The sequence below is a fragment of the Castor canadensis genome, chromosome 13 (genome assembly GCF_047511655.1).
Source record: "Castor canadensis chromosome 13, mCasCan1.hap1v2, whole genome shotgun sequence".
Classification (NCBI taxonomy): Eukaryota; Metazoa; Chordata; class Mammalia; order Rodentia; family Castoridae; genus Castor; species Castor canadensis.
The window spans coordinates 34,048,544-34,065,446 of record NC_133398.1 but is presented as its reverse complement, the minus strand read 5'-3'; the positions used below and the strand labels follow the sequence as shown (position 1 = coordinate 34,065,446).

Sequence of the window (16,903 nt, the reverse complement as noted above, 5' to 3'; positions counted from 1 at the left end):
ATGGGAAGTTTGAGGTCCTGGACCCCTCCAGGGATTCAGCTCCCTCCTCCTCACAGCTGAAGGGTGGTCGGCATGGTCAGCAGGCTAGCTGGAGCCCCACCAGGACCCCTCAGAGGGCCCCTCCTCTTGGTGAGGCTGTGATTTTGAGTAAACTGGAAGTTAGGCCAGCATGGCTCGAAAGCCTCCTGCTCCTCGCTGGCTAGGTGACCTCTAGCCAGGCAGTTTATCATCCTAAACCTCAGGTTTTCATCTGTAAAATGGGATATAGCATTTCGTTCCCAGGGTTACTGTGAGAACTGAGAAAATCAGGTATGAAAACACAGCACTTTCTGTCCTTTTTTATTTTTATTTGCTGTACTCAGTGGTTTGTGCTAACTAAGCAAGCACTCTACACTTGAACCTCACCCCCAGTTACTGTTCTTTGTAGGGAGCTCAAGGGCACAGAGGCAGCCATGTCAGCATAGTGGGGTGACAGTCCCTGCAATAGGCGTCTTGGTTACTCAGTAGATGTATTAAAAAATAAAGAGTAAGAAAGAGACGTGGCATCACTGCCATTACTAACTAGGGGTGACAGATGGTCTCACTCTCATTCTTTTGGAGCCTCTGTAGGTTTCCTCTTGGGGTAAGTGAAAAACCTCAGCCTTGCAGTGGTTAGGTGACCCACCCAAGGTCACAGGTTATGTCCAGTAAGTCAGTGACATAGGGCAAGCTAGAAACAGGTCGATTCTACAGTAGGGTGTTTCTTGGAGGTGCCCTTGAGTGGGTTGGATCTTCTCTGGAGACCAACCTGCCAGGTCCCCAGGTCTTCAGGGTCTCATGAGCCCTTGGCTTTTGGCTGTAGCTCAGGCAGCCACCAGGTGAGTTTCCCTCCCCTCTGGCCTGCAGGAGAGGACAGTGCTCGACCTGATCCGTACTCAATCCAGGCTTCACCTGGCTGACTTCTCAGGATCCAGCTTCATAAGAAGGCCAAAAGGGGTTGCTTATGTCCAGGCTGCACTAGACTTGTCCACCTCTCCCTGGGTCCTAACTCCCTGTCTCACTTCTGGTACCTTGGTGTCAGGTCATGAATGTGTGTATGTCACTGCAACTAACCTGCTGCCTTCTCTGGGATCAATGGGCAGCAGAACCAGAGCTCCCAAGCCCAGGGTCCTTTTTAGGTCACTGCACTGGAGCTCTTATCAATTCTCCCCCAGTGGGTGCTGGTGAAGAGCACAGACTTGGGTCAGGTGCTGCGTGGAACTTTTGAGCAAACTTGTTAGCATCTCCAAGCCTCAGTGTTCTTAAAATGAGAATAGCAGTCCCTAGCCTATGGGGTTGTGAGGGTTAAATGACCTACAGTGTGTGAAGAGCTCAGAGCAATGCCTGGGACTGAGCAGGAGCTCGGGGAGTGGATGATGACAATGACCATGACGACATGATGACAATGGTGAAGAGTGATGAAGGTGATGCAAACTTCAATTGTCCTGAGCTCTAGGAACACGTCCCTCTGTCCCTACTTTCCCCCTGCACTCCAAGGCACTTAACCAGTAGACCACATTCAAAACAAACTATCCAGTTTCATATTACACACACACACAAAGAACCTCCCAGTTACTACAGGAATATTAAATATTTGAAGAATATTCTTCCAGTTGTTTGTAAATGCTTTCCAAATTGTAGGTCCTGACGAATTAGCGAGTAATAAAATCAATTTAGTAGGTCATTTCCAGTATGGTTTTAATAAAATAGAAGAGAAAAATGATAATTAAATGGCAGGAAAAATGTTCAAGGGCCTGGTGAGTATTGAGATTCAATGCCCTGCTTTACCAGAGTCAGATGTTGGGTTGATTATAAATCCATTGCATGGCCAAAAAACACATGAAAAAATGCTCACCATCTCTAGCAATAAAGGAAATGCAAATTAAAACCATGCTAAGATTCCACCTCACCCCTGTTAGAACAGCCATCATTAGCAACACCACCAACAACAGGTGTTGGCGAGGATGCGGGGAAAAAGGAACCCTCTTACACTGTTGGTGGGAATGTAGACTAGTACAACCACTCTGGAAAAAAATTTGGAGGCTATTTAAAAAGCTAAACATCGATCTACCATTTGATCCAGCAAAAAAAAAGATCTACCATTTGATCTTGGGGATATACCCAAAAGACTGTGACACAGGTTACTCCAGAGGCACCTGCACACCCATATTTATTGCGGCACTATTCACAATAGCCAAGTTATGGAAACAGCCAAGATGCCCCACCACTGATGAATGGATCAAGAAAATGTGGTATCTATACACAATGGAATTTTATGCAGCCATGAAGAAGAATGAAATGTTATCATTCGCTGGTAAATGGATGGAATTGGAGAACATTATTTTGAGTGAGGTTAGCCTGGCCCAAAAGACCAAAAATCGTATGTTCTCCCTCATATGTGGACATTAGATCAAGGGCAAACACAACAATGGGATTGGACTATGAGCACATGATAAAAGCGAGAGCACACAAGGGAGGGGTGAGGATAGGCAAAACACCTAAAAAATTAGCTAGCATTTGTTGCCCGTAACGCAGAGAAACTAAAGCAGATACCTTAAAAGCAACTGAGGCCAATAGGAAAAGGGGACCAGGAACTAGAGAAAAGGTTAGATCAAAAAGAATTAACCTAGAAGGTAACACCCACGCACAGGAAATCAATGTGAGTCAATGCCCTGTATAGCTATCCTTATCTCAACCAGCAAAAACCCTTGTTCCTTCCTATTATTGCTTATACTCTCTCTACAACAAAATTAGAAATAAGGGCAAAATAGTTTCTGCTGGGTATTGGGGGGGTGGGGGGGAGAGGGAGGGGGCAGAGTGGGTGGTAAGGGAGGAGGTGGGGGCAGGGGGGAGAAATGAACCAAGCCTTGTATGCACATATGAATAATAAAAGAAAAAATATAAATCCATTTCATATTGGGGGTGTTGTAAAAAAAAAGTGTAAGGAGCAACAGTTTAGAAACCGGAGTTTCTAACCTGTGGCTTCTGAGAGATCATCCCATTTCACCTGTGACTGACACCTGGCCTCTCTTCCTCCCCGCAGAGTCGGCCTTCCAAAGCCATCTGGACCTCACAGAGCTCATTGGAGTCCCACTGCCCTCGTCTGTGTCCTTTGTCACAGGCTATGGTGGTTTTCCAGCCTACAGCTTTGGGCCTGGTGCCAACGTGGGTCGCCCAGCCAGGACCCTCATCCCGCCCACCTTCTTCAGGGACTTTGCCGTCAGCGCTGCAGTGAAGCCCAGCAGCCCCCAGGGTGGCGTGCTCTTTGCCATTACTGATGCCTTCCAGAAGGTCATCTACCTTGGCCTGCGGCTCGCGGGTGTGGAGGATGGCCACCAGAAGGTCGTCTTCTACTACACAGAGCCCGGCTCCCACGTGTCCCATGAGGCTGCTGTCTTCTCAGTGCCAGTGATGACAAACAGGTGGAACCGCTTTGCTGTCATCGTCCAGGATGAGGAAGTGACACTTCTCATGGACTGTGAGGAGCACAGCCATGTCCTATTCCAGCGGTCCTCCCGGCCTTTGACTTTTGAGTCCAGTGCAGGGATCTTCATAGGCAATGCAGGTGCCACAGGACTGGAGAGATTCACAGTGAGTTCAAGTCCCCGCCTGGCAGATTAGGGAAGCCCGTGCACAAAGTATTATTTATTGTTTAATTCTTATGTCCTCATAAAGGTTTGCATGTTATGGGGGAAAAACCTCAGGCCTGGTGCCCTGACACCCAGGTCCAGTGCTCCATTTTCAACTTCACCTACTGATTTTAGTACTGGCTCCTCTGATCTTCCCTGTGTTTTCTTGTCTGAACAGGGAGATTTAAAAAACCCCAAAAACAAAAACACCTCCTTCCTGTGGATTTGTAGAGCCAAGTATGATACCTGAGGGCATTTTGTATGTTTTAACCCACAATTTTAAAAGAGTAAGGCTTGTTACTCTTACATAACTTTATCTTTGGATATGGGTAACAATTGCATTTAGACTAATCTAGAACACTGAATAAGAAGCAACTTCCTTGTCTCCTTTTGGACGATGTGCCCTGAAACAAACAAACAAAAAAATCAGAAAGCTGACATTACTACCAAAACGGGGTTTCAAGAATCAGCCATTCTAAGGAAAATCACTAAGTATACTAGGTATTCATGTACTTAGTGGTACCTCGTTAGTGAACAGGACACCGCTATGGGGTGGAGATTGGGTTTGTTTGTAGTACATTGGAAGGCACTGAGAATGTTGAGACATTACAGTCTGGAGGGGAGTTTTACACTTCACTTAGTGTCTCGTAGAGAATGAGCCGGGTGTAGGAGCTGGCCAGAGTGGGGGCAGGGATGATGCTGGCAGTTCTCCTTGGGATAAGACTGTCCAAAAGCCTTGAGGAAAGGCTAAGGAAAGACTTTTTCTGGGAGAGGGAGACATGCCTGCTACAGATACACCCTCGGGACAGTCAGGAGGCTGATGTGGCAGACCACATTCAAAGCACAGCAATCCCAAGAACCTTTCTTGCTAAGGGGTATTGTATTACCCTGGCCCATGGCAAGTCCCCCCAACTGCATGGGACAGGAGGTGGCTTGACTTCCTCATTGCCACCTCAGGCAGTGCAGTCTCACACCCATCCTTCACTCCCGTGTTACATAGACACATTTTCCATTGGTGGTCATGTTGTGGAATTGTAATCCATGGCTTCTGATTCCTCTGCTTTTCCCCAGGGCTCCATACAGCAGCTCACCATCTATTCCAACCCCAGGACCCCCGAGGAGCTTTGTGAAGCCCAGGAGTCATCGGTGAGCACCCTGCCCCACGGTGGTCCTGTAGCCCCTCAGTGGTCAGCCTGGGAGTGCTGGGGTGCCCAGTAACTCTTCATCCTCAATGTCATGGAGTCTAAAACGTCTCATCCTGGCCAGCACTGCTTCCAGTCCTATTTTTGACTTTTGGTTTTATTTCACTTTTTAAAGAGTTTCAGCCATCTCTCTGGCGTGGAGGTTGTGTGTCTTACAAGGTGTTAGGTTCTCCTGTGGCTGTGTCAGTCAGTGGCCTGGTTTCCAACCCTTCTTGCCAAGAAGGGTGTCAAGATTCTAAAATCAGAGTTAAAATGCTAAGATATTCTGGGTGTCAATTCCTATAAAAACTAACCTAAATTTAGGTTGGTTTTATGCTTGGCAAGCAAATCACTTCCTAAGTTGGGGTCGGTGGGGGTAGGGAGAAAAGATGGCGCCCTCCCTCCCTCCTGCCTTCCCTCTCTCAGGATTCACTGAGCTGCTGGTAGAAGACAGCCCTGGGTAGAGGCTGGACATAAAAGGGATACACTGGAAATTTTCCCCTCTTCTAGCTGCTCGTACTCACAGACCCAATGTAGTAACTGAGTTGAGTATGTTGAAACTCAAGGGAGATGCTAGGTCCCAGCTCAGAAGGTTGGGAAGCAGAAAGGAAGGAGGGGAAGCTGGATGGGAGTCAGGGAGAAGGCGCTGTCTGCAGGGCCTTCCAGGCAGACAGGAGCATGGTGCCAAGGCAAGCAGAGGCTGGCGTTTCCCAAGGACATGTTGCTCTTGCTCTTGGGTGATGTCAATGCCTAAACAAATCATGAGTTAATTTCATCAATTAAGTGTAAAAACCAAGCTGTGGATTGAGTCGTAAAACCCCTCAGAGGTGGGATCTAGGGGTTTGGCCTTGTACCAATGTCTGTGGTCTTTGAGCCCTGGACATTCACGGGAAACTGGGGAGAGGAAAACTGTATGTTGTCATTCATCCATCTCTGCACTGCCTAACGTTAATGTTGAAGAAGAAACAACTTAGAGTCACAGAGCAAGGGATCCATTAAAAAAAACAATCCCAGTACATAGGCTCCTTGGCGGCCTTGGAGGCTAATGGTGAGAAGGTAACACAGGAAGTCATACTTGGGAGGTAATGGTTCCAAAAGTGGGGTTCCATTGACCGCCTTAACCAGACTGGGAGTGAAGGGAAGTGAATAAAATGGAAGGTGATGTTACAGAGACTATAAAATGATTGATTTTGCTTGTTGGAACATAAAATGTGGAAGGAAACCAAAAGCATAGCCAGCTATGTGCTTTGTGTGCGTGCATGCGCGTATACACGGTTCCTCTGCAGGAGTCAGTTTTTTGGTCTCTGACCATCCCGGGTGTGTGCTCCTGTGTAACCTGCTCCCCTGCCCAGCATGTGGCATGTTTTATCTCATCACAGGCATCGGGAGAGGCCAGTGGGCTTCAGGAGACAGACACAGTTGCTGAGATCTTAGAGGCTGTCACTTACACTCAAGCCCCGGTAAGTACGGGCACTGCCCCCTGTGGATGGGTTCCCTGTTTGGTCTAGTGCCCCAGGTCTGTTTTCAGATCTGTAAGGTTAAGTGTCAGGATGACACTGGCCAATGGGCATTTTGCAAACTGCCCAAGCGAGCCAGCCTACCAGTTGCTCAGACTACCCTGTGCATATGGCCTTGAGAGGCCCGTCCAAAGACAGATGTTGTTCTCTGCTGCTTCCCAACTCTGTGGGCTTGGAGAACTTACTCAGCCCCTGTCAACTTCAGCTTCTCTTCCACAGAATGGTGACAATAATAGTGCTATCCTACAGAGGCGAGTCTCAGCCTCATGCCTGGCACAAGGGACATAGCCCTGAATAATGCCCATAGATACCTGGAAACCTTGGCTGCCAAGTTCTCCTGGCCCCATGGGAAAGACAGCCCTCCTCCTGGTGCTTGGGCTTCCTTCCTCCTGGATGTGTGCCCTGTGACTGAAAAGAGGAAGTGGGCTCAAAAGCCTTGAGCCAAGGGCAGCACAGTGAGGAGCCCAGATTTAATGAGAACAGCAAGGAGTCACTGAGCAGAGAAACTCCAGTAATTTCCTGGGCTTGTTTGGGCCACTCTGTCAACTCAGCTCTGCTGAGATGGAAGTTAGGCAGCAGCTATGCATCACAGACCTTGGGCAACAGTGATGTGGGTATGGCAGGAAAGGACCACAGTGTGCAGTGCTCGAAGGACATAATGGTCACCTCTTCCTATATGAAGTGTACAGAAAACTGACCTTAGTAAAGATGGGTGGACCAAGGCCTTGATGGAGGAAGAGACTGGCCTAGCAGTGCCTGGGTGGGCTGGGCTAGGTGAGAGCACAGGTCTCCTGGTGCCCTCCCCTGGATTCATAGCCTGGGTGGGGTTGTGGAAGAGCATTCCCAGGGCTGCAAGTCAACTCTTGGCTGGGATGGGGGCAGTCAAAGGTCCAAGGGACCCACCCACCGTGAATGGGGGTGGTAGCTGCTCTGGGCAGTGTTGGAATCCTGTGTGCCCATCAGCAATGGGTCACCCACCAGCATGCCATGGGCACAGGGTAGCAGGTGACAGAGTGGTGGTCCTTTAGGACTTTGAGCTTGATGCATTCCTCCAGGGTACCAGTCCATAACTTGGGAGGCCAATAACTCATAGTGGTCCCAGAGAGGGACAGGAAAAGTGAGCAGGGTTTGAGAGGGTGAGATGGTCATGGGTTAGGAGTGGGACAGGGGACAGAGAAGCTCAGGATAGGGGTAGAGAAACAGAAGGGGAAGGAAGAGGACTGGCATTTTTTCATGCCCGGTGGAGATGTGGCATTTTGGTCTATGTGACGTCATTTCTTCCTTGCAACCGCCCTGCAAGGGAGGTGGCGTGAACACCATTGAGCAGATGTGGAAATGGATGCCAAGGAAGGATAGGTGACTCTGCCAGGGTTGTGTGGTGGCAGTCAGGACTGAAGCCCAGCCGGGCTGGCTCCCCAGCCTGGCCCCACTCCATGGACAATGGCACTGTAGATGCCTGAGCAGGAGTGGAGTAGTCAGCCAGGAGGGGGTGTGAGGATCTGGAGAAGTGAAAAAGAAAAGATGATGGTGCATTTGGGGGACACAGTGGCTTCTGGGACAGCCCAGCACTTCTCCAGATTCCCCAGTCCACTTTTCTCAGTGGTTTAAAGGCAGCTGACGCAGATCAGAGGCCCACCAAGTATGGGTCCCAGCTTGGCTATTTAGTAGCTGTGGTCTTTAGCAAGTGACTTAACCTGCCATATCTCAGCTTCCCCGCTGCTACACTGTAGTGCACCTGCTCCATGGAGTTAGCATGCAGGTTAGATGACCTGCCTCCTGTGAGACACTCAGACAGTGTAATGGTACACTTCAGCTCTGGGTAGACTTTTGTGGTGGTTCCTACTGAGATATTGCTCCTACTGAGAATCTGAGGGGATTTAGGGAGGTAAGGCATTAGTCTGTCCAGCTCAGGACTGGACTCAGTGCAGCACAGTGTAGATACCTCATTCCTCTTGGGGCTTTCTCTGCCCTCTGCTTCCTGGCTGCTTGATGGTTGGGACTGACAAGCATGCCCAATCTCTGTGGCTGCCCTCAGTCATGAAGAAGATTTCCTCTGGGCCAGGGCCAGGGCCCTGGGCCTGGCAGTCCCAGAGCTGCTGTCCTGACACTCATGTGCCTGTTTTGATCCTCTGTGTCCTTCCATGTGTGCCCCTCCCCCATGCGTGGCTCATGCTCCCTCAAGGGCTGCACCTCCTTTAGTCTCAATGGCAGGGAAGTGTTCTGGAATCTGTTCAGTAGACTAGGGCACAGGAGCACAGAGCAATCATGGCCTCATAAGGCTGCCTTAGCCTGAGGGTGGCAGAACCAGGTCTTGGGTTCTGGGCCCACTGTGCTCTCAGTCACACCACCCAGAGCTGGGGACTTCCCTTTTTGTATATTGCCTTCTGGAAGGCCTTGATGGCTCTTTTAGGTAGGATAGGGAATTTCCTTCTTCATCTCAGACAGTCCCCTCCCTTCTCTGTCTGGCTTCTTTCTTGGAATAAGTCTTGTTTCCCTGTCCTCTGCCTTTCCAGCCTGCATCCCTCCAGGACATAACCTGCGAACTGAACCAGGGATTGTCTGCATAGTCAGAGCTGTAAAACGTCAGCCCTACACCTGCCTAGCAAGTGTGAGGCCCTGAGTTCAAACCCCAGTACTGCCAAAAAGAAAAAAAAAAAGTCAGCCCTATCTCTCCCTCCTCCCCATTTAGTGTTGTGGACTCTGCTACCCCACTCCTTTCTCTTTTGCAGAATCAATTTCTGCTAACACATCTTCGCATTTCTGGAAAGTTCTATTTTGTGCTGAGTTAGAATTAACATCCCTCTGGATTTCAGCCACGGCTGTGCATCAAAGTCTAAGTGTATGGGAGGATGAGAGGAGTCTTTAATGAGATACTTGCTGGTTCTGCTTACCTGGACATCCAGTAGCTGGGAAGTGAGCTCTGTAGGTGATTCTGACCCACAGCCAGGACTTTTCTTCCAGCCACACCCAAGTGCTCACAGTTCCCCAGACACCATCTGCCATCCCTGCCTTAGTTATGAAATTGTTTGCTGGATACCCTCCCACTCCTTCCTTCCTGGCAAATGCCTTCCTACCTTGCAGGATCCTGTCCACATCCTCTCCACAGAGGCCATTCTAGCCAAGTTGTCCTCCCTGACTTGGCTTATGCTTTTGCTGCCCCATGTGTGCTGTGAAATCCCAGCTAGTTGTGTCTGAGTCTATGCCTCCTCCTTGGTCTGGCAGTTTCAAGGTAGGCACACCGTCTCCTTCATTCCTTTCTCTATCCTCAGGGCTCAGCTGAGGACCTGAGACATGGTAGGGTTGAAGAAAGTATGTGTGGAATTAGTATGTCTGATCATGTGAGTGTGCGTGTAGGCTCAGAAAATCACATACTTTTTATAACTTGAAAACTTTCTAAAGTCTGAAGACTGGACATTCCTATTTTGTCATACACCACACTAGTTCTCCACCTACATTATCCATCGCCAATAAACAGCCCTGTGTGTGAGGCAGAACACTTCACTTTCCCTGCAGAGGGTCAACTGCCCAGAGCCACATTCTGCCCTGGAACAGCTGTGGCTACCTGGCTGGGATTTGCCAAAAGAAGGTTCTGGTAGAAGGTCTTGAGCCAGTGACTTCATAGAGACCCAGGCTTAGCTATCTTGAGTGATGGCTCCTCCTTGTCCTGTGTCCCACATTTGCACTTGCCCACTTCCTTTCCCTAAGTCCAATGGCTTGCCTCCAAGCCACCAGTGGCCTTGCTCAAGCTTAATGATGGGCTTCCATGGGCTTTCTTGGAACTATCAGGGAACCATGGCAAATGGGCTTCTGCCTGGACCCCTCTCAGGGGGAGGAGAGGAACATCCTCACTAATCCAGCTACATCTAGTATTAGGGCAGGAGTCCTAACAGACTAGGCTCAGCCACCTGTCCCAATATGGCAATTGAGGAGATGAGTAGTGGTGAAGAGCAGAGAAAGATTTGTTCAACTTGGTCGTGTTGGAAAGAACAAAGGGATTCTGTGACCCCTGAGTTCATCTTCTGGGTACTAGCATAGCTTTAGGTTTAAACAGAGGAAGAATTGGGGCTGGGAGTGAGAGCTATTAAAATTAAGCCGGTCTTGGTTAAGGTGTGGTCTGATTGATCATTATCTCAATTCTGGCTCTTAAAGGTAATTCAAAGAAGTCCTTCTTGCTTGAGGGGACAATCTAGTTCCCATGAGATGATTGCTTTTATTTGGGAATGATCTCATTGTGGGGTGATCTGTCTGTGAGGCTCTGCTGTTCCTGGAATCCATGGTGTCTACAGGTTTAGGACACACTTTTGGGCACTTTTAGGAGACTTGGAACAGGACATTGTAAAAGCTGACAGTACTTCTATCTTTGTGCTTTCAGCTTTGAAGGAGGATGAGACAGGCTAAGTATCACTGGTTTTTAGACGTATGTATGTGCCTTGAATGATTTACATATCTTCACTCTGAGTTAAGTCTGCTTTTAGTCCCTGGTGGGCCCAAGTGTGGAGTGCTTTTTATCAGAAGCAGTTCTAAGAACTTGTTATAGACCAGCATCTAGCCAGGAGACACGGACATCCTAGCTGGCCTTTCCTACTTTTTCTGGGGGTGCCTATCTGTTCCCATCCCCTCTAGTTCCTCCTTATGGGCTTCTTCAGTGCACCCCTTGGCCTCCTGGCTTAGATCTCAGCTCCTCTAATCCACACTGTCACTGCCACTAAGTAGACTCTCCAAAGTTCCCAGTGGACTTTGTTCACTTCCTGGCCTAAGACCCCAAGGCACTGGGGACTCAAGGTCATGGCACGGTGGACTGGCCCTCACTTGCCCTGTTTCCCCAGCCACTGTCCTGATGCATTCCTCCTCCAGCCCCAGTTCTTACCAAACTCAGGTGGTCCAGCCCTGACCTCATCATCCCTCTGTCCATCCCTGTTTTTGGCCACTCCATTCACCCTTGAAGGCCTGGCTCCTTGTAGCCTGCTCTCCCACCCCACCCTTGAGGTGTTACAGTGCAATAAAACCCACAGTGATTTTTCTAGGTTCTGGTGTTCACAGCGATAACTTTATGGGTTTTTTCCCCTCTTCGTTTGCACTTTTTTCACTAATGATTATGCAATATTTGGGCACTAAAAATCAAGGTGATGAACATTTCCATGCATTTGTTACTTTTGAATATTTATAACTGTTCTACGGTACAGAGGAAGAGCCAAGGCTCAGTGGGGTTATACAATTTGCTCACCATAACTTAGCCACTAAGTAGAGCGCTGGGATTTGACCCAAGTCTGGCTGCAAGAACCAAACCATTAAATCCTAAATTCCAGAGCTCCTAAGAATCTTCCCTATTCTGATTCACTGTTTGCATATTAGGTTCTGACATGGAGGAAAGAACCTTCTGGTGTTAGGATATAGAAATGAAGGCTGCAGTGTGAACTTAACCCTGGAATCTCAGTACCTGAACAAAACAAAGATTTGTTTCTTCGTATGACAAACCTTCCACTCAGCTCCCTGACCACTGCAACCTTGTGATTAGAAAGTGATGATGCTTTGTGAATGCTGACAAGCCCTGGGCCTCAGGAGCTGCTTCCAGGGCCTAGGAGTGATGTCTTGATGTGTTTGGGACCTGCTTGGATCAGGTTTTCTGCCTGGATCTCTAAACTGCTCTAAGTCCAACTGTTGGGATTTCTGTAGGTTTGTTTTCCCCCAAGTGGTAAGATTCATTAAGACACTGGCTACCTTTGGAAAAGCTTTATGGCTTCTGGAGCGTTCCTAGGAAGGAAGCACTTGCATCTTTCATTTCCATAGCCTCTAGTGCACATCTGGTGTTGCATTTATATGGTGTTTACGAGCACATCCTGGCTCATTCATTTGTTCATTTATTCCCACATCTAGCAGATTTTTTTATTTATTTTGTGATACTGGGGTTTGAATTCAGGACCTTGCACTTGCTAGGCAGGCTCTGTACAACTTGACCCATGTTTCCAGCCCTTCTCGCTTTAGTTATTTTGGAGACAGGGTCTTGCTTTTTGCCCAGGCTGTACTGAAACATGATCTTTCTATTTTATGCATACCATATTTGTGATGACAGGCATGCAGCACCATGCCCAGCTATTGTTGAAATGGGGTCTCTTGAACTTTTTTATCCCTGCTGGCATGGAACCACAGTCCCTCCTGAGCTCAGCCTCCCAAAGTAGCTAGGATTACAGACAGGTGTAATCCACTAGTGCCTGGATCATGTAGCGGATTTTTAATGAGCATCTGCTCTGTGCTGGTCTGGGATTTAAGGATCACAGAAATGTAGTCCCTGTGATCAAGGACCTTAGATGAGAAGGGAGTTCCTGTAAACTGGGAGTTTCATTACCACTAGCACACAACTCTTGTAGGCTCAGGAAGTGTGGGCTTGGTGTTCTGGATTTAATCAGGATTTTGTGCATCAATTATTTTCTGTCATTTTTCCTCTGCTTTACTATTAAGTAAATTCTTTTGCGTCTCATTCTTCTCCCTTTAGCCCAAAGAACCAAAAGTTGAACCCATAAGCACACCTCCAACTTCATACTTTCCCTTTGAGGATACGGAGCTTTCCGGTGAGCCTGTGCCGGAAGGGACCCCAGAAACCAACTTGAGCATCATCCAACACAGCAGCCCTGAGCAAGGCAAGTCCTGACGCACTCACAGGCGGTGGCCTTTGGTGATTACCATGTGTCTAGCCTGGGCCATGCATGTAACATACAGAATTGATTTCACCTTTCTTCTCCCTCCAAGGAAGTAATGATAGTCATCCTCACCTTAGAGACAGAATGAGGATATCAAGTCACAGGGAGCTAAGACTACACAGCCCTTGCATAATATTGCTGGCCTTTGATCTTGGATACCTTAATCCCCAAACTCTACCCCTTCTGGGATTTCACAGAAATAACATACGTTATTGTAATAATCACAATTAAAATAATCCTTGCTGTTAATTGAATGCATACCGTGTTTCTTTTCCAACCCCAACAACATACCTCCTAGCTGATACAGCAGTCACTATTTTATCATTGTAAAGAGTGAGTGATGCACCCACAAGCACACAGCCCAGAGCTCTGGCTTAACTCTCCAATCCCCACTCATTCAGACCTCTGCCACCAACACTCTGACTCAGAGAATCAGGTCAGCTAACTGATAGCCAGAGAGGTGACTTCTCTGGTCACCAGCAGCTCAGTGACAACCCGGGGAGGAGAGCAAGCCTCCTGGCTCCCCACCCAAGATTCAGGGCCCTGCCTACTGGTCCTCTTCCTATGCAGAGGAGCATTGGCAAAGGCTCAGAGACCACACCCAAACCCCAAGCTGCAACTTGATGTTTACCCATGGCCTAAGACCACTCTCACCCAGGGGGTGGCCATTTCAGACCCTAGTTGTAGCCAAGGCCAGAACTCTGAGGTATAGGGAAAAGGTCATTCCTAGCAGCTCTGTTCTAAATAGTGAAGACAACCCAAAGTGCCCAGAGTGGTTGGGCAAACTATCATAGATATATGCATCCCTGACACTGGTGACATGGAAGATTTAATGACCCAGGGACATGCTCACTGAGTAGTCCACCAAGAAAGTTGATTTCAAAACTCTGTGTGCTGAAATTTTCCTTTATTCTTGTTGTGCAGACAGCCCAGATAGTGGGGAGAAAGGAGTCTGAACCCCCAGTACCATCCTGGCTAGGGAAGTCCCCCCCATATTTTTTCTCCACGCTTCCCTGACAACATCTACCCCCATCTTATCCTCAGAAGGTCAAGACTTAGAGGGCTTAGGGCCTGTGGCTACTTGTACAGCACTCCCTGGTAGTCCGAGCAGAGAAAACAAGAGGGCCGATTGATACTGGGTTCAAGTTCATGGGGATGCAGGGTGCTTTGGAGCACCGTCCCATGGTGTGTTTGTGAGCACCACATCTGTGGAAAGGGCCTGGCTTGAAGACAGGCCCACATGGCTTCAGAGCACCTTCCAGGGACCTTCTCCTCTGCAGAGGGTTCAAAATGTGTTACTGTGCTGATCAGAGCAGGACACCTGCTGTGAAGTGATAGCAAGGGAGCTGAAAATGTGGAATTCAGGCTCTGGCTCTGCTCACTTCAGCGAGGTGGTGGGATGGGTCCATGTAGGTAAGACCATGGGCAGGAGGAGAATTAAATAAAGGAGGGTGTGCTTGGGACATGCTTGGCCCAGGGGCCTGGCCAAAATGGACATGCATTCATTTTAGTTTAATTCCTTCTTCTTTGCTTTAGGATTCATGCCATTTGTTTTTTATATTGCAAAAAGAGATATGTACACATGATAACAATTCAATCAGTACACAACTGTATGAACAACAGTAACAATAAAAAAACAACAGCTTCCTCTTCTGCTTCCACCGTAATCATCTGGAAGAAACCAGTAGTAAGCACTGTGGCTTAGCCAGATATAGGGATAAACATACAGACATGTATGCATACATACATTTTATATGTTAGATAATTGTTACATGTCATGAATTGAATGTTACAGAATAACTAGACAGATACAACATATATACTTATATGCAGGTTTTTTCTGTTTTACAAATATAAAAACCATACTTTTGTGTCAGCAGCTGTACTCAATGCCTTTCTTGCATTAAATCATTAAAATAACCACAGGAGGTAGGAATTATGATCTCCCATTTGTGGATGAATTGAGGGATAGGCTAAGCAACTTGACACAGGTCACATTCCTGGGAAGTGGCAAAGCAGGATTCCACATGGGCAGGAAGTGCCGCAGCCTGTGATGTAAATCACCAGCCATGTTGTGACTGGGCTGTTCCTTCTGAATCCTGTGTCACATAGTATGGACATCCTTCTAAGTTAGTAAGTGAAGATACCTCATTCTTTTCCAAGACTGCAAAACACGGTTACTAATTCTAGCATGCCTTCTCCCTCTAGGGTCTGGTGAGATCCTGAATGACACACTGGAGGGGGTTCCTACTGAGGATGGCGACCCCAGTACTGACATTGGCTCAGCGGATGGAGCCTTCCCTGACAGCCCTGAAGAACAGGCGAGCGCATGATAAATTTCATTTGACAATTCAGTGGTGGAATTTTTTGCCTATCTCCCACTTGATGGCAACTTTTATTGGGCACCATTGAAAACCATAAGGGTTTTAGTTGAAGGTCGGCAACACTGACTTTGTTCTGGTGCAGAGGAGGCAAGAGTCCCCAGGCTCCAGGGACACTCCAGCCCCAGGCTGGCCTACTCCTGCCTGGTGACAATGCAGGTTCCTCACCCTGGTAACCACCTACTTCCGCTCCATTGAGAAAACTACAACCCCTTAGCCCATGGATCCCCCTTCAAGACAGAACCCCATTAACTGCAGGTGTATCTGTGCTGTTGCCTAGTAACTGGCCTTTTACACCTGCAAAGGCAGCTTCTGAAATGCTTGCTGCGGTCAGATGTAGAACAAAGGCAAATGCCAACTGCCAAAGAACCATTTCTTCTCCTGTCCTGGGATGAAAACTCAGGTAGTTCTCAGAGACCCAGTCACCCTGGTAACTGTCAGTTTTCACAGGTATTTTCTAAGTCCAGTCCAGTATAATATCAAAAATTCCATGAAAATACAAATTACAGTCTTTCTCATGTATATGTAGGCTGTTGTAGGTCAGGAATCTGCTGGGAAGGAAGCCTGGTTAGGGGTTCCTCTCTGTCGTCTTACTTCTTTCTCTTCCTTATGCCCCCATGACCTCCCCCTCCCCTACAGCAGCTGTTTTTTAACATCTGAAGGGACTGGCCCTCCTGGAGAAAAGGGCACAACTGCACATGGTGGGTCAAATGTGACCTGGCCTTCACTGTAGACAGTGCCTGATTGCTGGGACCTTTGCGGGGGCAGGAGGTTGCTTTAAGGGTTCCTTGGCGGCTCTCCTGAAGGAGTCCTAGTACCAAATTCCCACTACTGGCCTTTTAACTTTGCCTGGCTTCTGCACCCTGCTGGATTCCCTGAAGGTGGATGGAGCCAGTTCCCTTTAAAGGAGTTATATCTTATCTCTCCCCAGTAAACCAGCAGCAGACAGATCCCCTTCACCCTTTCCCGCTCCTCTCCCTCCCCTGGATATGAATAGCCCCTACTTTCACCTTTGGTCCTTCCCTAAGAGAGTTATAAGGCAATCCCTGTGTCTCCCAAATCCCAAGGAATACATAGCCAGCTCATCAAATGGTCTGCGGGGCCAGAGGGGGGGGACATGGCACACTGGAGATTCTCTACAAAGGAAATCTTCCTTTCTAGTCAACCCACTACACAATGAATCCTGTACCATTTCTGACAGTCTGGAGGCAGGGGACGGGCTTCAGCTGGTGGAACTGCTGCCATGCCCTGTCTCTTAGCAGGCCCTAGAGGTGGAAGCTACCTGATATTTGTGGAATTGTACTTGACCTTTGGGGCTTTAACTGACATTGAGTCAAAGACAGTCTCACTTGATATCCTGTGACATTGTCTTCCTTCTGTTTGGCGGGGGGGGGGGGCTCTAAGTCTGTAAGAACTCATTATGTTCTATGATAAAGGACTCTGGTGAGGCCCTGAGTTTGAACCCCAGTACCATCACCACCA

At 48.2% G+C, this 16,903-nt stretch overlaps 1 protein-coding gene across 1 annotated transcript in view; it reads left to right on the top strand.

Moving 5' to 3' along the window:
* The window catches only part of Col15a1 (collagen type XV alpha 1 chain), a 108,731-nt gene that overhangs the window by 35,974 nt on the left and 55,854 nt on the right, over positions 1–16,903 (top strand). Inside the window, exons 3-7 of the mRNA XM_074051391.1 lie at positions 3,062–3,609; positions 4,719–4,793; positions 6,208–6,288; positions 12,836–12,980; positions 15,249–15,361. Coding sequence (XP_073907492.1) covers positions 3,062–3,609; positions 4,719–4,793; positions 6,208–6,288; positions 12,836–12,980; positions 15,249–15,361 — 962 coding nt within the window. The remainder of the gene's footprint in view (positions 1–3,061; positions 3,610–4,718; positions 4,794–6,207; positions 6,289–12,835; positions 12,981–15,248; positions 15,362–16,903) is intronic.